This window comes from Sarcophilus harrisii, chromosome 2 (assembly GCF_902635505.1).
Source record: "Sarcophilus harrisii chromosome 2, mSarHar1.11, whole genome shotgun sequence".
NCBI lineage: Eukaryota > Metazoa > Chordata > Mammalia > Dasyuromorphia > Dasyuridae > Sarcophilus > Sarcophilus harrisii.
The window spans coordinates 561,402,443-561,425,142 of NC_045427.1; the positions used below are offsets into that span (position 1 = coordinate 561,402,443).

The 22,700-nt window shown below is 34.6% G+C and overlaps 1 protein-coding gene across 1 annotated transcript in view; it reads left to right on the plus strand.

Moving 5' to 3' along the window:
- Nucleotides 1-22,700, plus strand: part of SORCS3 (sortilin related VPS10 domain containing receptor 3) — a 694,786-nt gene that overhangs the window by 361,428 nt on the left and 310,658 nt on the right. The window contains exon 4 of the mRNA XM_031955808.1: nucleotides 8,639-8,797. Coding sequence (XP_031811668.1) covers nucleotides 8,639-8,797 — 159 coding nt within the window. The remainder of the gene's footprint in view (nucleotides 1-8,638; nucleotides 8,798-22,700) is intronic.

Below are 22,700 nucleotides of genomic sequence, written 5' to 3' on the forward strand. Positions count from 1 at the left end.
AGTATATAATGATCTCCTGGTCCTGCTCATTTCACTCAGCATCAGTTCGTGTAAGTCTCTCGGAGGGCTTTTCTTAAACAAGCAAGAGATAAAGGCAGTTAGAAATGATAGAATAAATCATTTTGATGACACAAAACTGAAAACTATTCTGTACCACAAAATTAATTAATTATAAAAACTCATTATAACAAATGTTGCAGATAAGAATTTGGTATCCAAGACATAAAGATAGCTAATAAAAATATATGTATGTGTATATATACCAAAAGGCATATCATTCCTAGTGGCTAAGTAGAACTGATCAAAGGATGTGAACAAACAATTCTCAAATACAGATTTGCAAACTATTAATAAGCATTTAAAATGATTATAGAAATAATTAGTAATAATAAAAGTTCAAGTCAAAATAGCCAAAAGTTTTATTCCAGTCCCACAAAATTGCTGAAGATGTTAAAAAAAGACAGGAATATTTAATGTTTGAGAGGTATATATACTAAAGCATGTTGGTAGAGCTGTGAATTGGTACAATCTTTTTGGAAAGCAATTTGGAATTTTACAAAGAAAGTAACTAACATCTTTTGACTTAGAAAGTCTGCTATTAGACATAAGAGTGTAGTAGACATATATCCTTATCTCTAATAGTAGAATTTCTGAGTAAGGTAATTCATAAAAAGAATTGCCAAAATATTTCAAAATACTTTTTGTGGCAGCAAAGAATTAGAAACTAGTTGTACATCGAATAGGAAAGACTGAACAAGTTGTGGTATATGAATGTAACAAAGAGGTTTGTATTGTAAGCAAAGATGAATACAGAGAAGTATAAAAAGTATATAAAAGAACTAGGATCTGAGAAAGCAAATGTATAATAACTATAATGGAAATGGAAATAATCACCACAAAAGACCAAAAAATGAATATTAGAAAATTACCAAGAAAAAGCGTAGCCCCAAAGAGAAAAGAAAAGATACCTCTCTTCACACTCTTGTAAAAAAGTAGGATTTTCATACTCTGAATTATTGCATATATAGTTAGATTTTTTTCAATGTATTTGTTCAGTTTTGTGGTTTTTTTTCCCCTGTTCTTATTTTCTTGCAAACATTTCTTTTATATAGCATGGTTCTATGGGAGGGGAGAACTACAGAGAAGATTTAGGCAAGTTAAAAATAAAAGATTAATTAATTTTAAATTTGCCAAATAAAGAATTTTATATTTGTTCCTTGAAGTTATAGACCTGAAATTTGTTGATGTGATCAGGCCTGTGCTTTATAAAAATCATTTTGGCAACTGAGTGGAGAATGGATATATGTGAGGGGAAAACTTGAGACAGAGAAATCAACTACAAGGGCATTGTAATAGTTCTGGCATGATATTAGGAGGGTCTGAATCATGAGGGCAGATGTAAGGGGAGACAAAGAGATGTATATGGGAGATGTAAAGGTAGAAATAACATACTCTGATAAGAGATTTTATATGTGTGGTAAGTGAGTGTGGAATTGAAGATGACACTAAGGTGGGAAGTCTGAGTAATTGAGAAGATGGTGATACCTTTGACAGTAATAACAATGTTTAGAAAAGGAGTTGACTTTAAGGGAGTGATATTGAGTTATTTGAGATATTTTGAGTTTGAAATATCTATAGGATATCCAGTTTGAGATGTCTAAGAAGCAGTTGAAGCTGTAAGGCTGGAGAGATTAGAGACTCCCTGTCTGTCTATTTGTCTATCTATCTATGTATCTTTGATCTATCTGTCTTTACCCCTGATAACCCATAGGTGTCATATACATGTATACTTACATGCATACACACATATATGTATCTGGAAATTGATTAAATTATCTGAAAAGGAAACTGAGAACAAATTTATTGAGGATCTTTGACTTAATTTGCAAATTTAGCATTTTCTTATCAAATCAGGTCAACTCCTCAAAGGTCAGAGATAAGAAATGATTTACAGAGTTGATTTTTATAATAAAAAGAGGAATAAAAAAAGTTATGAAAACTTGTTTTGTACATAATTCATTTGAACAAGGAAGGTCACCTGACTAGCTAGCTTCTTCAAGGCTTTCTTAATCTTATTCCAGAAATCCTTTTCTTACAAGTGGTACCTTTTGTAATCAGAAAGCACTGGGAAAGAAGAACTTATGATCAGCAGTTAGCAATCAACCCTCCAATTCCCATAATTCTAAGAAGATTCTATTAAACTTCATTCTATTAAGACTTCCACAAGGGAGAAAGGAAAGGTAAAAGGAAAAAGAAAATTAGCAAATTCTTATAAAAAGTAAATGTTGAAAATTATCTTTAAATGTAATTTGACAAAATAAAATATTATTAAATGGAGAAGGGAGATTTAGAATCCAACTCAAGAGAAAGAAAAGAAGCTTATCCATTAAGACTAGAAAGCAAAATTTTATCTCTGCATAATCTTTCTTCAGCTACCAGAAAGGGGGATTTAACCTTTATGCTAAAAAAGAAAACTTCTCTTTTAAGATAATCTTATAATCTTATGATTATTGTATTCCTCTAAATTATATGTTACTAAATGACAATGCTTCATCGATAGATTCACTAAATCTATAGATAACCTAGATTTAAGAGACTTAATCTGTCTGAGTTGTTAAGGTTAACTTTTTCTTAAGAAAGACCTTTAATCCTATAATCCAACTAAAAATAAAACAAAGTAATTGACACTAATTGATTCTCTTTTCAAATCATCTGCAAAGATATGATAATTGAATTATTAAATTCAGGGGTATTGATGATATCAAGTGAGAGAACATAAGGAAGAAAAAAATGAAGGCTCAGAATAGACTTTGGAAGCACAGGATGTGAAGACCAAAGTAATTTATGATTTACATTATTAGGGGAATAATAATGATTTTTTTTTGCCTTGCTATTACTTAACCTTTCCCACCTCTAGATCCCTCCCTTATATTCTTCCCTCACCCTTTGCTTCACTGTCTGCCCATCGCTCCCTCCTTGTTTCTTTATAAATTTTGGAGGGTGCTATGCCCCTCATAGTATATATGTAGTGTTAACTATTTAACCCATTCCCAATGTGAGTAGATTGTCAGAACCTTCCTCTGTGTCTATTCTTCCTCTACACCTCATTTGTATGACATAATTACTATTTTTACCTTAATTATGTCCCAATCTTTCTTTAGAGCTATTGTATAATTGATGTTGATCTTAAACATATGCTATAAATTTCCCATGTTTAAAAAAACATAAATGATTTATCCATGTTGAGTTCTTTGAAACTGGTCTTTGATATTTGTTGTTGTATTTTAAATTTTCTATTATTTGGGTTTGATTGATAGAAAGTCCTGAAAATCCGCAAGTTCATTGAATGTCCATTTTTCTCTCATTCAATACTATAGAAAATTTTGCTAGATATGATCTTTTTGACCACAAGCCTAGCTCTTTTGATTGTCAGTAGATATGATTCCAGGACCTGTAATCTTTTATTGTGGCAGCTGATAAATCCTGTACAATTCTAATTCTAGGTCCAGCTTATTTGAATTGGTTTTTTCTTGTTTCTTGAAAAATGTTCTCTTTGATATGGGGTTTACAAAATTTAGCAATAATGTTCCTATGTGTTTTCGATAAAAGATCTCAGATTGGTGGTTTTTTTTTTTCTTTTTCTGCTTTCCCTTCATATTCTATCACCCCAGGGCAATTTTCTTGAATTATTTCCTGTATTATTATGTCAAGGTCTTTTTTTTTTTTTTTTTTTGATCACAACTTTCAGGCAGTCCAATTATTCTTGCATTTTGTCTTCTTGGTCTATTCTCCAGATCTATTATTTTTCTTATGAAATGTTTCACATTTTGTTCTATTTTTTCATTCTTTATACTGTTTTGTTATTTCTTTGTCTCTCATAGGTTCAACGGCTTCCCTTTACCCAATTCTAATTTTCAAAGAGTTATTTTAATTTTTGAGATTTTGTTATCTCCTTTTCCCAGCTGATTAACTTTTTTTTTCATGATCTTGTTTTTTTCTTGGATGGTTTTATTTTATTTACTTGTTTTGGTTTTTCCTCGGTGTCTCTCATTTGATTTTTATATTCTTTTTTGACTTCTATAAATTCTCTCTGAGCAGGGAGCCATTTCACTTTACTCTTTGGGGTAGAAGATTTTTTTTTACTTGTGTCCTTCTCTGAAGATGAACCCCAGTCTTCCCTGTTCCCATAGTATGTTTCTTTTTTCTTTGCTAGTTCACTTTTTTTAAAAAAAAATAAGAGATATTAGTGTAAGCACCTCCAGTTCTGGGTTGAGTGATATGGTGTCTCTGACTTCACTTCAGCTCTCGCCTCTGAACTGAAACCCCAAACCAAGAGCTCCACCTTCTAGTGCCCTTAGCCAGCAATAGTTTTGTCTCACTGTCCCTGCATTCATGACTGCTAGTTCCTTCTTGCCAGGGCTGCATCCTTCAGCACAGCTGGGCTTGTCATTCCTGATCAACTGAGGTTCACTCAGTCTTCCCAGACTCAGACACATATTCCACAGCAGTGTAGGTGGTGAAAATCTCTGTGGTTCTTGCTGAGGCTCCAGCCACACTCAATTAGTCCCAGGGTTCCCCACTTGCTAATTCTTGTGTTGTATAAGGAGGAATCCTGTTCTACCTCAAGTGTTCTTGCTTTTTCATGAATCTGCATTTACCCAGAAGTGCAACTTTATTCTATTTGTGGAGGAAATTAGGAGACCTTGAAGTTTACCAGTCTACTCTGCCTTCTCAGAAATCTCCCAATATTGTTAGAATTTATATGGAACTTTGTTTGCCAAGTTCTTTAAAATATTTTCTCATTTGATCCTCATGACAATCCTGGGAAGAAGGTACTGTTTTTATCCCCATTTCACAGAGGACCAAAGTGAGGTAGAGGATAAGTGATGTATTTATGATTACATGTCTATTACGTGTAAGAGCATTGGATTAGAACTCAAGTTCTTTTTGATTTTAGATGGAGAACTCGATCTACTTTACCAATTTATGTCCTACTTTGATAAGATTAAAAATCTGTAGAAATATATAAATAAGGCATATAATGAGATAAAAAAACATTGATAGGATAAAATACATAGTCCTTAGCCTGCTATTTAAAATCTAGTACAAATTGGTTTTCATTTACCTTACCAGTCTTATATACTTTATGTCACAGCCAAAGTGGATTCTTAGCTTTCATCATGAGCAAGAAAACTATTTTCCTATGCTGTGCATTTATTGTTCCTTTCTTATGCCTGGAATGCATACCCTTTTCTCACCTCTACCTTTTCACTTCCTGGTCTCCTGTTCTAGGTTCTGTTGAGCTGCTGTGTCCTCTATGTAGCTTGCATTGCAACGCGTATAGCTTTCTCTTCCTCTTGAAATATTTTTAGCATTCTTTTGTCTATTCTCTCATTTTCCCTCATCAGTTCTTATCTTACTCTTAATATGTTTATCTGTGTACATGATCTCCTATGTTTCAGTTGTCATGTTAGGTATTAGTGATACAAAGAGAAAAATAATTGGTACAGTATAATTGAACCATTAAACTCATGAGAACTGAGTTTTTGTTGATTGATAAGGTTAGAAGCAAGATTCTAAAGGGTTAAAAAGTAAATGAAAGGAGAGAAAGTAGAGGTACTTGGGTGAAAACAACTTTTTCTAGACATTTGAGTGTGAAAGAGAGAGCTTATAAATTGAAAGATAGCTCAAGAATATATCAGAGACTACCAAAAAAAAAGTTTTTTTATGTATGAAGAAGATTTGGGACATGGACCAAGGCAATAATATAGAAAACTGGAGGGTCTGGCTTTTGTGAAAATAAACATCACCTCATTATTAGAAACTAGTGAAAATGAACTGAGATGTAAAATGTTGTCAAGGAATTTTGAAATGGGAATAAGAAAGGTCATAAGAATGATTTCAATTTTCTCAAAAAAGAGGCAAGATTTTCCTCTAAAGATGACTCTGTGTGTGTGTGTGTGTGTGTGTGTGTGTATGAGAGAAGGGGAAGTGATGTTTGAGTAGAGAATATTTAGAATTAATTGTTGTCATTCAGTCATATCTGAATCTAGGTGTCCTATGTTTATAAGTGGTGGGTTTTGTTTTTTTTTGGACAAAGATACTAGAGTAGTTTACCATTTTCTTCCCCATTCTGCCCTCCTTTTACAGATAAGGAACTGAGGCAAATAGAGGATGACTAGTAAGTGTCTGATGCTGGGTTTGAACTTGGGTCTTCCTGAGTAGAAACACTGCTCTAAAACAGTGTCTCTTACATGGTAAGAAAATAATACTTTCATCTAGGTAAATTGTGGTTAAATTCTTTTGACAATGTCAAAAAGAACTTGAAATGAAAAAAAAAAGTTCTCTAATAACCCATATAAAGGATTGATTTTATATCTTCCCTCTATATTTTATGTGTATTCATATTTAGTGAATAAAGAGGTGTTAGTTTATTAATGCATTGTAACTGCCATATTAAATAAAACCACTTTATGATGTTAGTCTTATCTTCTAATTAAAACCAGAAGCATGAAGCTATCTCTATACTTGTATACAATAAATAGTTTAATTTCAACACTCTAGGGGGAAAGTTGGATTAATTGCTTACAATATAACCCACAAGGAAATCCTAATATGCTAAGATCATGCATTTAAAAATATAATTTCCATCTAGCCCAAGTGCCCCATTCTGATTGGATTCTTCTTTAAGATATCCATACCTTAGCCCCCATGCTGACTTAGTAACAATGAACAAATTTAAAAGTCTGGGGAAAAGCAGCTACTTTTCCCATTCTATAAGGAGGGCAATATGCATTGTCCCACTTCTCTTTAACTTCATCAATAGTTTCCCAACTTGAAATTCAAAATCAGAGAATCAGAAATCCAAATACATAAAGAAAACAATTGAGACTTTAATTCAGCCTCATCTATAGATTTTAAGGAGTCACATAGGATTTTGGGTTTTTTGGACACCAAAGAATATAAAAGATAAAAGAAAGATAGCAGAGTTCGGACTATAAATCATAAGTGTTAAATGATTAATGAGATTGGTACCAAAACTACTTAGGTGTTAATTTTTTAAAATAGCTTGGTTTTTTAAGTGATTATTTGCTTCCTGGTTTTATATGGACTTTGAGCAGCATTTGCCTTGGAATCATATTTTATAACTGAAGTACCACTGCCCCTTAATGATGATGTCTTCTGTGACTTATGTCCATATATGTGTATATGTGTATATGTACATATATATGTATGTATCTTAAGGTGAACTATAAAGTTGCAAAATATTGGCACATGCCACACTTGTACATAATTAGGGGCTTGTTTTTTTTTTTTTTTTATCAGAAGCATTTCCTTTGGAGGATAAATGTTAAGGAGGAATAATATCTCCAATTGATAAATGGTCAAAGGATAGGAACCAGCAATTTTCAGATGATGAAATCAAAGTCATTTATAGTTATATGAAAAAAATGCTCTAACCCACTATTGATTAGAGAAATGCAAATTAAAACAACTGTGAGGTACCACCTCACACCTCTTGGATTGGCTAAGATGACAGGAAAAGATAATGATAATATTAAAGAGGATGTAGGAAAACTGGGACACTAACTTATTGTTGGTGGATTTGTAAAATGATCCAACCATTTTGGAGAACAGTTGGGAACTATGCCCAAAGAGCTATAAAATTTGCATACCCTTTGACCCAGCAGTGCCATTGCTAGGTCTGTATCCCAAGGAAATAAATCATAAAGGAGGGAAAAGGACCCACATGTGCAAAAATGTTTGTAGCAGCTCTTTTTGTGGTAGCAAAGAATTGGAAAATTCCCATCAATTGGGAAATGGCTGAACAAGTTGTAGCATATGAAGGTAATGGGATATTATTATTCTAAAAATGATAAACAAGCTGATTTTAGAAAAGCCTGGAAAGATTTACATGATTTGATGCTGAGTGAAATAAGCAGAACCAGGAATACATTGTACACAATAATAGCAAGAATGCATAATGATTGATTATGAAAGACTTGGTTCTTCTCAGTAGTTCAGTGATCTAAAGCAATCCTAATAGATTGGATAGAACATGCCATATATATCCAGAAAAAAAAAAAAAAAAACTAAGGAGAATGAATGTAAATCAACACATGCTATGTTCACTTCTTTTTTTCTGTTTTTTTTTTTTTTAATTTCCTCCATGGTTTTTCCCTTTTGCTTTGATTTTTCTTTCCTAACATGATTCATAAAGAAATGTGTGATAAAACATAAAATTAAAAAAGAAGGAATATCAGGGAAAGTCTGCGAATGATGAATAAACAAAATTTTAAAACTAGTGGGATACAGAACATGATTACTATAAGCCCCAAAGCAAAGAGTAAAAGGAGAAAACTTTCACTACATACTTTCCAAATGAGGTTGAAAACTTAGTCTCCTTTGCATTCAGAGCCAAATCTGAATATTATTTCAGTTCTATGCATCAATAAGGGAAAAGATTAGGAAAAAAACAAAACAAAACACCAGTTTTTCATTTAAAAGCTCTACTAACTCCATCCTGTTCTAAGATGTTCAAGGATAAATAACTTAAAATTTATTGTTTTATTTCTTGCATTTATCCCATAACCATCCCTATTAATTCCTTCTATTTTCTTCCTTTTGCATTTCTTAGATAATGCTTCTCAGTGATCCTGAGATTGAGAGCAGCATTTTGATTAGCTCAGATGAAGGTGCCACCTACCAAAAGTACAGGCTGAACTTTTATATCCAGAGCCTGCTCTTCCATCCTCAGCAGGAAGACTGGATCCTAGCCTATAGTCTGGACCAAAAGGTGAGTGAATATATTTCTGATGTACACATTTCTTTAAGTTGTACATCCACGGAATTTAAAAAGAAAAAAATGAAAGGTTAAATAACTCATCATTGAATCCTAGTTTCAAAGTTAGAAAGAAGCAAAGAGGTCAGCCTTTCACACACAATTATGAGTCACCACCAATTGGTCATATAATTACCAAAGTAATATTCAAACTCAGATCTTATTGACTTCAAGACAAAGTGTGTTGAATCATTAAGCTGAACTATCTCATCAAATAAAGTAAGGAAACTAAAATGTAACTAAACTTGATTTAAAAAAAATAACTAAAATTTCTTGAAAAATATAAGCTCAAAAAGGAAGACATGAAATATGATTTTTGGGGGGACAAAATTAAGGGGTGTCTGAGTAAACATTGCATGCCCTAAATGTATGTATGTTTTTTTTAGGATTTCTGATAAGATTTAATAATGAGAGAAATATCTGAAGTAAAATTTGCATTTCATCATTTCAATTTGAATAGCTACTATTACATGCTCAGACTCTTTTTTCTGCACTCTGATATCTCCCCATCCCCATCCTCTCCACACTCCTGATCCACCTTTGGAGGGATATTCTTTTTAATTTAAGAGTGGTGGTTTCAGAGAAGATCAGAATATTTTAACTGCAAAAAGGAGACCTCAGATGAATTTATTCATATATTTTTTTCTTCTGATAACTTAATGACCTGCCCAGTAGTGTTATTGCTGAATCTGCATCCAGCTTCCTTAGATCCCATTCACAGTGGGTTTTTCTAGTGTTCTGTCCTGTATAGACCTGCCCTTGAAATTACCTTGATTTAAAACAAACAAAACCCCTTTCCTTTCTCCTTTCTTACTCAGATCAATAAAATAGCAGTTTTTTTGGAGGTGGGGTGGGGGAAGAGACACATTTCTACACATAACAGAGTGTGTGATGTCTACACCTTAAAAAATCACTTCAGTAAAACGCTTCTTCTTCTTGACAAGGAACCTGGATAAGGAAACCAAATGCTTATTTCTACTCTCTCCCCAGGAGTCCTCAAATGACATTTGTGGAAGCACAAGCTATTGTAAATACAAATCTTTCACAGTGTCAAGTGGATGTTATATTAAAAAAAAAAAGATTTTGTCAAATGTCAGATAGTTTATGGGCTTAGTTTTTGGTGTAACTACAAATTTTAAAACAGTGTTGAAAAATAATATATTATTTTTATGATACTAAATGTTTCAATGCCATTTAAAAAAAGTCAAGCTAGCATTGTTGAATGGACTATACTTGAATTAGTATGGAAGCAAGCGTAGGTGAGGGAAAAACAAGAAGCTGGTGGTTTTTATGTCTCAGAAGTGATAAAATGAGGTGCATATCAGCATATATCTGGCAGCCCAGTGGAGAAGAGTGCTTTGTCTCCTCCCTCCATCCCTGGGTGGTATCCTCATCTGTACTATTGCTGACATAATACATGTAGAGATTCAATGCAATCAAAATACTTATAGACTTCTTGGCTGTTTTTTGCTTAGTCAAAATATGGGAAAGATGTGTCATAAGCATTGATGGATTTTCTTAATCGACAAATCTTTGGAGAAGCTGCTAGTCCTTTGGTGCTCCTTCTTGCTGACAACTTTGCATAAAGTGACTGGTGACTGATATTTCTTCTGCTCATAAAACTCCCACCTGATGCCCTGCTATTCCTCCTAGAAGTAAATGGCCCAGAAGTCACAAAATGCCCTGGGCCACACTTACAGATCTGCCATAAAGTATTTCTTTCCACTCCTCCCTTTCCCTCCCTGCAAAAAGCAAACCTTCCTATTAAAGAGGGGGGTCTTTCCTTTCCCTATTTAAGGATTGAGACTGCTGAGAGCAGTACCCTGTTGCAGCAGATTAAGATGCAGGTGTCTTGCTGAATTGAGATGCAGTTTTGCTGTTTCAAGCTTGAGATGCTAATGTGCACCGGTGAAGTTGAAATGCCTTCTTTCTTAGAAGAAAATGAAAATGTCTTTTAGGTATTCCTATATCTGTCTCAGGGAGAGGTCATTATGTGCAAGAGTTTATGGATCCTGCCTATAGGGTCCCTCTGGTCTAATGCACTTTCAGGATTTCGTGAATCCTAGACCTGTCTAGTTAACTTTTGTGTATCACAGAGATCCCCAATTCAGCCCCATTTTAAAGGGACAGTGTTTACATATTAACCATCAACATGACATCATAAATCTTTGGGAATTTTCCAAGAATTATGGAAGGCTTAAATGCATTGTTAAAGAAATGGGAAAGCAAGATTTCAATAAGGCAATATCTATTATTTAAAATAAAATATAATTAGAGAAGCATAGAAGTGTGAGGGATTGCAATTTTTTGGTGACAGTGATACTAGACAGTTAGGGGATAAAAGCAAAAGAAATTTCCTCATTTAAGGCCTTTTTCGAAGGGATGTAGTCTGAGACAAAGAGTAGGAGTTAGATGACCCAGACCTACATTTTGGGTAAGTTACATAGACACTCTATGGTATGGAAGGGAGGAAAGGAGGAAGGAAGGAAGGAAGGGTAAAAAATAAGGAAAGGAAAGAAGGGAGTAAAATGAGAGCAAGAAGGAAGTAAAGGAAAGGAGGAAGGACAGAAAAAAAGGAGAAAAGAAGGTAACAAAGAAGTAAAGGAAAGGTATAAGGAAGGAAGGAAGGAAAGAAGAAAGGAAGGAGTGAGGGAAAGAAGGAAAAGAAGGGAGTAAGAGAAAGGAGGGCAAGAAGAAGTAAAGGAAAGGAGAAATAAAGGAAAGAAGAAAGTAAGGAAGAAAAAGGAGAAAAGAGGGTAACAAGGGAAGGAAAAAAGGAAGGAAGGAAGGAAAAGAGAAAAGAGAAAGAAAGAAGGAAAGGGAGGGAGGGAAGAAGAAGCGGAAGAAGGAAGGAAGGAAGAAAAAGGAAGAAGGGAAGGAAGGAAGAAAGGAAAGATGGAATGAAGGAAAGAAAGAATGTTTTTCCTTGTTAGGACCTGTGCTAAGCACTCTACAAATATGTCACTTGGGAAATATATTTATCATGATTGTATGTATATAACCTATATTAGATTACTTGCTATTTTGGTGAAGGGGAAAGGAAGAGAGGGAAGGAGAAAAATTCAGAACTCAAAATCAAAATCGGGTTATTTATAATAACCCGAGGAGAGAGATGCTGTTATTAGCTTCACATTACTTTTGAAGAAGATGAGACAAAGAGAAGTTGTGACTTGCTCAGGATTACATAATTGGTAAGTGTTGGAGGCTGGATTTTAACACAGGTTTTCTTAACTTCAGGTTTAGTGCATGACTCACTTTACTACACTGGATTTGCAGATTTCATATTCCATATCTTTTGTTATTATATGTATGATCTTCAGCAAGTCAATTCATCTCCCTGGGCTTTATTTTCTTTTTAGGTAAAATGTCCCTAAACTATTCTTACTTAATGATCTATACATAAAGGCATATACTTATTGTATTATTATGGAATTGGATTTCTATTCCCTACCAATAGCTTGTTTCCCATTATGGCCAAGCCTATCCTTGCATTTAGTTGGGAGGCAGAAGGAATGTTTTACTAATCCAAAGACATAGTTTTCTCATTAGGAAGATTTCTTGCAAGATTTCAAGACTGATTTCAAAAACTGAAGGTGAACTTTTAGAGAGATAAATGCTGCTCCCATCTCATGCCTATGCAATATTAGAAGTTATAAAAATCGACTTTTTAATAAGATACCTGTTTGGTTGAAAAAAACAACAACAAACCCAAACCTCAAAAAGCAAAACCACAACACATACAGCAAAAGCCTGAAACAAAAATAAAAATGAATGCAGGTTTTAGTGTGCATCCTTTTCCCTCTTCTCCTTTCCTCTAGTCCTTACCTTACAGATACATTTCAAGGAAAAGGAAAAGTTGAAAATAGCTATTTTTACATGAAAGGCCAAATTTGGAAATTTTGCTGTTATCATCCATCTTCTTCACAAAAATGAACTCTTAACAAGTGTAGCTGAAGTAAAAATGAAGGTAAGAAACCTCATAGAATTAAAGGCTGAATATAGTTTTGTCCTTCTGGATAGGAGAGACTTGTGAAAAAGAGTTGAAAGTAGTAACTGAACACAAGCTTAATGTGAGTCAACCAGGACATATGGTAGCTGTCCCTGTTCACCCTCCTCCATTCCAAATGTGCATTTAGGTTGCATTACTAGAAATAAAGTATATTTAAGTGATATTTCGTTTGTATTCTGACCTTGTCAGACTCCATTTGGATTCATTGTGTTCAGTTATTGGTACTAAATTGAGAAAAGAGAGTATAACTGATAAGGGTCATTAGGAAGGTGAGGAGATTCAAAGCTATGTTGAAAGAGTTAGGTAAGTTAGTTGAATGGCTTGGTCTGTTCAGACTAGACAAGCATAGACATATTGAGAGAATGATCACTCTCTGCAAATATCTGAATCATACTTATAGGGAAGAGATAATTGAATCTCTTTTCTGTTGCTAAAATAAGGACCAACATTTTCAAGTTTCAGGAAAACAGATTTGAGTTTAATACAGAAAGAAAGAATTTCTTAACAATGAAATGGACTGAGGCAGCGAGGTGGTGAAGTGAATAGAGCACCAGTCCTGAAGTCAAGAGGACCTGAGGTCAAATTTGACTTCAAATTGACTTCAGACACCTAACACTTCCTAGCTGTATGACCCTAGACAAGTTAACCCCAGCAATTAACCTTCAGCAAATTAACCCAATTAAACCCTCAGCAAAAGCAAAGGAACAAACAAACAAACAAACAATGAAATGGACTCTTTCATAAGGTAGTAAGCTCCCCATCACGTGAGGTCTTCAAGCAGAATCATCCACCTGAATGCCATAAAAGATATTCTCACACTGGGAGATAATCTTTAAGGAATTTCCAAATTCTATGAGATTATCATTCTGTCACATAGTTAGAGCCTCAGTCAGTAAATGCAAACTAGAAAGTAAACATGTCCTTCTGCCCAGTTAAATACAGATGAAGCCTTGACTTGCATTTGAATTCTCTTTTTAAATCCTTAGATTAGAAGGTGTAATTGTACTTTTAGGCTCTAGGATTAGTAGGTGATATCTTTCAGTGGAAGCCTTTAGCGATTCTAGGATTAGTGACTTGTCATGCTGTGGGGATAAAGCCAGTTTAGATTTGCTAGTGATGATTTACAATATTGAATTTCATTTGAGCTAGGAGAAAGAGCAGGACAAAAACTTTCTTCCTTTTTTATCTATGAATCCATGTTCACATTTTTACTTACATCTTTCTCTCTCCTTTCTTCCAACATCTTCCATATTTAATACAGAGAAGACAACAACCACTATGGTACATAGCTCTATTGAAGTCATGTGATCAGAAGATTGCTATCCTAGGAGGTGTCTAGGGATCATCTTAATTTTTACCACCATATTAAGGGAAATGAAACTGGGGGCAACAAAGGTGTTAAGATATATACAAGATCATCTAAAAAGAATCAGGCACAATCCATACATATGAAAATATAACCCTCATACCAGGTTAAGGCTAATTTGAGAAGTCTTAACTAAGTAGACCAGAAGTCTTCTTCCAGCTGTTGTCTGAAGTATCCCACATCTATCTGGAGGGAAGGGTGAAAACTTATAGAACCTCCCAGCTTTGTTCATAGGAAAGCTGAACTCCATTAATGGGGTTCTTAACGCATCTCCTTAAATCATACAGACTTAACCCAAACCCAAACCCAATCCCAAACTTCTTTACAAAGAGATAATCATTCTAACTGGGATCCCAAATCTGCCTCTCTTTGTGTGATGAAAATAAAATAATCAGTATTTATTCCAAGTAAGACACACAATCATTAGCATAAAGAGATTATCCTGATTTAGGTGGTTCAATAGACAAGAATTCTGGGCCTTAAATCAGGGAGACTCATCATCCTAGGTTTAAATCTGGCCTCTGACACTTACTAGTTGTGTGATCCCAGGCAAGTGCCTTAATCCCTTTTAGTCTTCTAAGTTTCCCTTAGTCTTCTTGTCTGTTAAATGAGCTATATAAGGAAATGTCAAACTACTGCAGGATCTTTGCCAAGAAAACTACAAATGGGGTCACAAGAGTCAGCTAAAACTGAAAGGACTCATCATCATCATCAACAGCAACAATAAAGAGTTCATGTGGACTTCCCAACTTCTAGAGGAGAGAGAGACAGACAATCTGATAGGTATTTGATTGCTCAACACATGAACAGCATTTTATCTACACAGAAGCTTGGGACTTCCCAGTGTCCCCTACTATTCTATCCTTCCTTTGTCCATGAAGGAAACAAGACAAGGGGTCAATTCACACAATTGTTGCTGTGTGGTTGCAGGCAAAACAAACAAACAAACAAACAAAAAAAAAAAACCCAGAGCAATGAGGTCAAGATGAAATCTCTTGAGCCCTCTTTACTATTACCAAAGTAAGATATTTATCTACAGTTTGATGTCTTCTTCCTAGAAACCAACTACACTAAAAGTGTCTCACTGGAAATTATGTCAGTGAAAAAGTTTCATAGAAATGAAAGGATAGAAAGTCACTTCCCTTAATCTAGTTCACCTTTAGGATATAATCTCAGAGAAAACAAAGTCAAAACCTAAGAGCTAGGACCCATTTAGGGAACATTTATACTGATGGGCTATTGGGAATTTAGAGGAGGCAGGCTCTGTTTCTGATAAGCTGATGGCTGTCACTTATGAACCATGACATTATCAAAGATAGTGGAATTGGATTATCTGGCAAGGGAAGAATCTGAAATCATTTATGCAAAATATTGCATCCTAATTCTATTGAATAAAGCCAAATCTGCAGATGTTCAATCACCACAAAATTTCTAAGACTCATCAGAGATGAAGTCTTATTGTGCTAAACATATTTAATCTCCAAATGCATTGCCCTTATAGGAATATGATGATGATGATGGCAATAATGGTGATGACAATGATGATAATAATAAATATTGATGTAATACTTTAAGATTTATGAAATATTATTTTATAAATATTATGAGAGAATAAATATTTTCCTATTTTAAGCTCACAACAAATGTGAGAGACAGAGGTAATTGTTATCTCCATATTACACATGAGAAAGCTGAGGCAGAAAGAGATTAAATAACTCTCCCAGAATTACACAACTAGTAAGTGAGACAGAATGAAAACCTGAGTCTTCCTGATTCAGTTATCTATTCACTATACCTTCTAGGAGCATACCTATTTGTCTTCAACAAGATTAGAATAAGACCAGGATTCATATATTTATGAAGGGCCACTGACATATATCAAGAATCAGACAAATGGAATCATGGAAAGTTGAAAGGAAACAGTTTAGGTTATGTAGTCTCTTTCCCTCCCCTATTTACTCACCCCTACCCCCCCAAAAAAAAATCATGGTCCAGAAAAAAGAACCAAAGTTCTTTCTTTCTTCTTCTCCCTTTCCTGTTCTTGTCAGGTCAGGCCTCTCTTGTCAAGGAGAAAAGTATCAGATGAACTAATTTATTTTGCTCTAATAATTAATGACCATATTATTTCCTCCAATAATATTTCCATTTTAAAAAAGAATTATATGTATGACAGCTATTAAGTAATAGAAAGCTTTGGGAGTCAGAAGAAATTTATTAAAAGTCACAGTTCTCCTTGGAATTTACTGTGAGATCTTGGGCAAGTCAATCACTTCATTGCTATGGGTTTCAATTTTCTCATTTGCAAGCGGGCAGGGTCATGGTAGACTGTTTCTATAATCCAACTCTGTTCATCTCTAATTGGGGGAATTTTAGGCATACTGGTCCTGAAAGTTTAGAGAAAGAATTCATGGCAGAAGTCTCTTGATTCCTAGTCCTGAACTCTTTAAATTCTGATTTGCTCTTAGGAAGCCACATTCTGAGAGCCTTTTTTGGAGTTTTTGTCTGTATTTATCATTAATTAATATCTCCTTCCTATCCTATAGCCCCATTTGTCAGACAAGCTTATCCAGAATGGCTCCTATATTTCACTTTGAAAAAGTAGCCGGCAGGAATCCTGGACATAGAATGGACAGGACAGCTCCCTGGAAAAGAGAGATTGTGGTCAGATTTCAACCTAATTGAGAAAGTGACAGAGGCATGACTATGACCTTTGTGGGGCACGTGGGCTAATTTGTATCTGCACTGGGAGGGAGCAGAAATATAATATTCAGGGCAGAAATATTCATCTCTTTAGGAGATCCAGTTTACACTAGTTACTTCTGGCCTTCTGAATGCATATCAGCATTTACTAAACTTTCAGTGGCTAGAGCTCCCATTAATGTAGCTAACTGCTTTTTTCCTCTCAATTACCTTCATAATGAGTCATGGCAGCTGGAAGCAGAGGTATCTTATTTTATGGGACTTTTTCCATAACATCTCAAAGCAGGAGATAAAGTGGAATTGGAAAGAATGTTTTCAATCAGCCAGACTCCATTAATATTCCAGTGTGTTTATAGTAACATGAAAAATAGTGTTAATAGAAGTCATATTTGTATAGTGCTTGTTTTTTTTTTTTTTAAATAGCCTTTTATTTACAGGTTATATGTATGGGTAACTTTACAGCATTGACGATTGCCAAACCTCTTGTTCCAACTTTTCCCCTCCCTCCCTCCACCCCCTCCCCCAGATGGCAGGATGATCAGTAGATGTTAAATATATTAAAATATAAATTAGATACACAATAAGTATACATGACCAAACCATTATTTTGCTGTACAAAAAGAATTGGACTCTGAAATATTGTACAATTAGCCTGTGAAGGAAATCAAAAATGCAGGTGGGCAAAAATACAGGGATTGGGAATTCAATGTAATGGTTTTTAGTCATCTCCCAGAATTCTTTTGCTTGGTATAGCTGGTTCAGTTCATTACTGCTCCATTGGAACTGATTTGGTTCATCTCATTACTGAGGATGGCCAGGTCCATCAGAATTGGTCATCATATAGTATTGTTGTCGGAGTATATAATGATCTCTTGGCCTGCTCATTTCACTCAGCATCAGTTCGTGTAAGTCTCTCCAGGACTTTCTGAAATCATCCTGTTGGTCATTTCTTACAGAACAATAATATTCCATAATATTCATATACCACAATTTATTCAGCCATTTCCAATTGATGGGCATCCACTCAGTTTCCAGTTTCTGGCCAGTATAGTGCTTGTAATTTGCCAAATATTTTGCATAATTCTTTTCCTTTGTGACACACACATAATCTCATTGGTTCTCCTCCTACTCCCCTGCCTGATACTTCTTTGTCTCCTTTGATATATTTTATTCTTTGTGACCCCCTTAAAATCTATTTACCAAAGTTTTATTTTGGTTTCTCTGGTAAATCACTTATTTTCCTCTAGGTAATCTCGTGGTTGTTATAATCTCATATTTACATGGCATCTAGCCAAGCCATCTTCATTCAGACAGCTCCCAAACTTAAACTTCTGGTTCTGCTCCAGTTTCCCCTGTTACTGACATATTTCCTATTTCCTTCTAACTGTCTGTGGATCATTACTCCTTGTATGTTCCACAAACACAATAAAATCAATAATTCCTAATGCAATTATATCATAACCTAAAACTTATTCCCTCTTCTTACTTCCCTGTTTCTTTCCCTCCCACTCCCTCTCTGCCCCCGCCCCTGTCCATCACTTCCCCTTTCATTCAGATTTAAGAATCTTATCTTTTACTGTTTTTACTCATTTTTTACTCATTTACATTTGACAGCCATAGGGCAGCACCCAAATGTTCTTCACTCTCTCTATAAACTGTCATGGCATCTTATAGATCACAAATTCTTAACATGTAAAACATAAATAAATGCATAATATAATAATGCATAAATTAATTTTACTAATAAATACACACAACTAGAACTGCATTTTAATATATTTGGCTTCCTTTTCAGTCCTATATATTTTACTCCAAGCATTTAAAATGATTTTGAGTAATTCAGATCTTTCATTGGATGCAAAAATGTTAAGAAACTCTGCTATAGATGGTTAGAGATGGAACATATCAACACCTTTGGCATTCGTGCTATAAAAATCTTTACTGAAGTAACACAGACATATTAATAAAGAACACATGATCAAGTGATATTCTTGCAGACATCTTAGGGGAATTTGCCTGTTGGGACTTTGAAGAGGGCTGATCTTTAAACAGGTACTATATCATGAGAAGGGAGTGGTAGGATATTTTATTCAATTCTGTGCATAGAGGGAAGAATAAAGAGGAACAGCAAAAGCAGATGTTTCTGAGATTCCAATTTTGTCTTGGGGCTTTTTCCACCTCTCACTTTCATTGGTTCTGCTTGGAGGGACTGAGGCAACTGGAGAAACCAAGTGTTTGTCATCATAATAGCTTAGAGTGCTTTGAGAGGCTTGAGGAGACTAACATCTTGCATATGGTAATGAAGAGAAGTTTAACTTCATTTACAAATTGTGAATATGTATTTCTGCTTCAAATGAAAAGAAAGACTAAAACAGATCTAGTGTTTGCTCAATTTGTTAAAGAGAAGACAATTTGTCAAGATTTTTTTTCCTCAAAACTCTAGCACTATGCAAATGCAGGCAAATCAGCCCCCCATGTTAATTCCCTGGCTTGATGAATATTTTTATAATCCTAATTAGTACCAGTCATTTAGTCTAGCAATTTCCCCCAATCTAGCCAATTTGAAATTAAAATAGATGCCTTGATTACAAAACTCATTAGCAAAGAAGCACCCTTCTCACTAACCAGTTCATTTCAAATGCACAAACTGAATGGAGTGTGGAGCACTCCTGTCTTCAATAGGCTTAAGTGAAGTGAGTCTTAATTGGCAGCATTGTGAAGTATTTGTCCTGCTGGATGCTTCATTGCAGTGTAATATATCACTCATTAAATGTAACAAAAGCAACTTTTTAAATGGTTTAATTAAGCAGGAATCTCTGCACTTAGCAATTTTTATAAAGTCAAATGTCATAATTGTTTGCATTTGAAGTACTGATGGGTATTAATATCAGAAAGACTATCTGACTCTGCATTTATCACTCTGATTATGTGAAGGCTGGCAGGTTTAATATGAGAAAGGAAAATTAAATTATGGAATGCTGACTACTAATTTAAAAAAACATGGACATATATTGTTCCAGGGAGACCAAGAATGAACACTAGAGCGGATCTCTTCATGTGACCAAGTGATAGGTGGAGAAGAGAATGGAGGGAAGGTTTAGGAAAATCACTTATACAAATATTTTGTTTATTTGACTGTCTGATCTAAAATAGAGGAGAGAAAATGTCACTAAAGGTAAGCTTCTATAAACCAGTTGGTCTCCTTTGGAAGAGCAGTGATAGTAGAAGGAATAGGAGGGAACAGAAAAGGTTAATTGGAATTGATCTAGGAGAATAATTCCCCATTTGTCAAGTTGAAAAAAGGAGAACAAGTTTCTTGCCTTTGGATCAGAGAGAGAATTTTTTCCTTGATCAATGTGCAGAGCTTAGAGCTCAGAACTGATTTTGTGGTGAGGCTATAATCTGGGATATAGTATGAGAATTATACATAGAGTGGGAATATGATTAAGGATGGGAGCCAGTTTGGTTCTCTTTTACTAATTGGTCTGTCACACACATACACATACACACACCCAGGCTTACCACAATGGTGCACAAATATTAAGTGCTTAATAAATGCTTTTTGACTGATTGACTTATTTATATCATCTTCATTTTCTGCATAATGCCGAGTCCATTTCTCTAGTCTGTCTAATATATCAGAGAAATGGGGAAAGAGTTAAATTTTAGGATTAATGCTCCAATACCTTTCCTGTAGATGAGGACATCTGCCCCAGGGCCTGCCACTTTCAAAATTTATCCATAAATTCATCTTTCATTGCTGCCTCTCCCATAAGCATGGGGAGATTTAGCTATCTTGTATACCAATCTTTTCCCTTCTGCCCCTAGGTCTTCTGCTGCTGCTTTGGAAGATAATAATTATTGGATCTAATAAGTGAATCCGAGAAATTGCCAAACCAAACTTATTATCTTATGTGACATGACATACCAATGGGAAAAACTTTGAGAATTAGATAAATCAAAAATATTCACAGTAACAGTCCAGTTTGAGTCCATACCCTCTTGTTGCTATATCTCCCCACTTAAAATCCAGCTGAATTTTCTGACTCTCAATATAGCCCCAATTTAAAGATGAATGACCAGAATGATGAGTATTCTACAAACTGCACTACCATGAGTGATTGAAGTAACTAAGGATATTTAAAATGGAGAAAGAAAGATTTAGGGGAAAGCAACAGATTTCTTCAAATAATTGAAGTAGTTATGCCAAAGCTGTAACAGATTCATTTTATGTGACTTTAAAGGACAGAAAAAAAAAAAAGAAAAAAATTAGTGGGAATTATAGGGAACCAAAATTTTCAAAGTAAAAGAAAGTTCTTTGTTATATTTTTAGTTGACCTGCAATGGAACAGACTTCCTCATAAGGCAATGAACTTGCCATCATTGAAAGTATTCAAACAGAAAGCAGTTGTATAATTATCCTAGATGCTGAAGAAAAACTTCAGCATAGGATGAGAGATTGGATTCAATGAGCTTTAAAATTCCCTTTAATTGTTACTTCTGTGATTTCTTCTTAGATGATATTCCAGCGGTCTGAATAAGTTGTGAAAAGAGGACAGGGCTTTGTAGTCAATAACTTTGACTACCTATGAAACTTGAGACTTATCTCTGAGACTGGGCTTGCTCATTTGTCCAGTGGGTGAATATAACTTGTTCTACAGCCATCAAAGAATTGTTATAGGTCACAAGCTATGTAAACTTTAATATGCTGAGTTGTTAACAAGCTGGGGTCAGAAGAGTAATTATTGTCTGAAATACAACCTTAGAGTCAGAATAGTCAATGAAATTTAATTCATTTAATTTGTTAAGTACATACTATATGTAATGTACTGTGATAAATGCTGGGAATTAAATAAAAAAAGTTGTTCCTATCCTCAAGGAACATACATCTTAAAAAGGGGAGAGGAGAGTAGTATGTATACAAATAAATATAAGTAAAACTGAGAAGGGAGAGATTACTAATAAGTGAAAAAAACCTTTAGGAGGCATCATTTGAGCTGAGTTGAACTTTGCAGAAAGCAAAGATTCTGAAGCATGGTGATGATGAGGGTAAGGTGTATTCTAGTAAGGAAAATGCCTGTGCTTAAGATGCCCAGTTTAAGAGAAAAACTATTTATCCACTTCAGAGAAAAACAGTGTTCACAATAGGAGTAGACCAAAATAAAACGGGAAAAGTATGGGAAGAAGATGGAATAATGAAGAAAGAAGACCATGATAGATTCTAAGTCACCAAATCTGGGTGATTTGGAGAATGGAGTTTGGCAGGAAAAGGAAAGAAAGGCAAAGTACAATAGCAGGGAAGTAATAGAAGGCTCAAATGAAGAGGTTGTTTTTGGTTTTGGTTTTTGATTTTTTTAAAAAAGCTGAGGAGAACTGATTATGTTTGTAAACAATCAGAAAAGAGTCAGTAGATAGGGGGAGATCATGGGGGATTATGAAAGATATAGGATAATTAATTGATGGAGAAAGCTCCTAAAAGAGCCAGGAGAGAATGGAAATAAGGGACAAAATAGAATGACTGATTGTGACAGAAGAAGGGAGCCTCTTTCTTAGAGACAGTAGGAATGAAAGAGAGGAAGACTGGATAAGGATGTTGAGGAATTTTAATGTGTGTAATAAGGCAGTTGAAAAGTTCAAAATGGATGTCCTTGATTTTCTGGATAAAATAGGTGGCAAGTACATTTACTGACTCTAGTTTGTGGAAGGATTGAGGGCTTGAAGAGGAAAGACAAGATTCAAAACAGTGGTTCAAGGCACTAACCATAAGATATTTGGCAAATCAC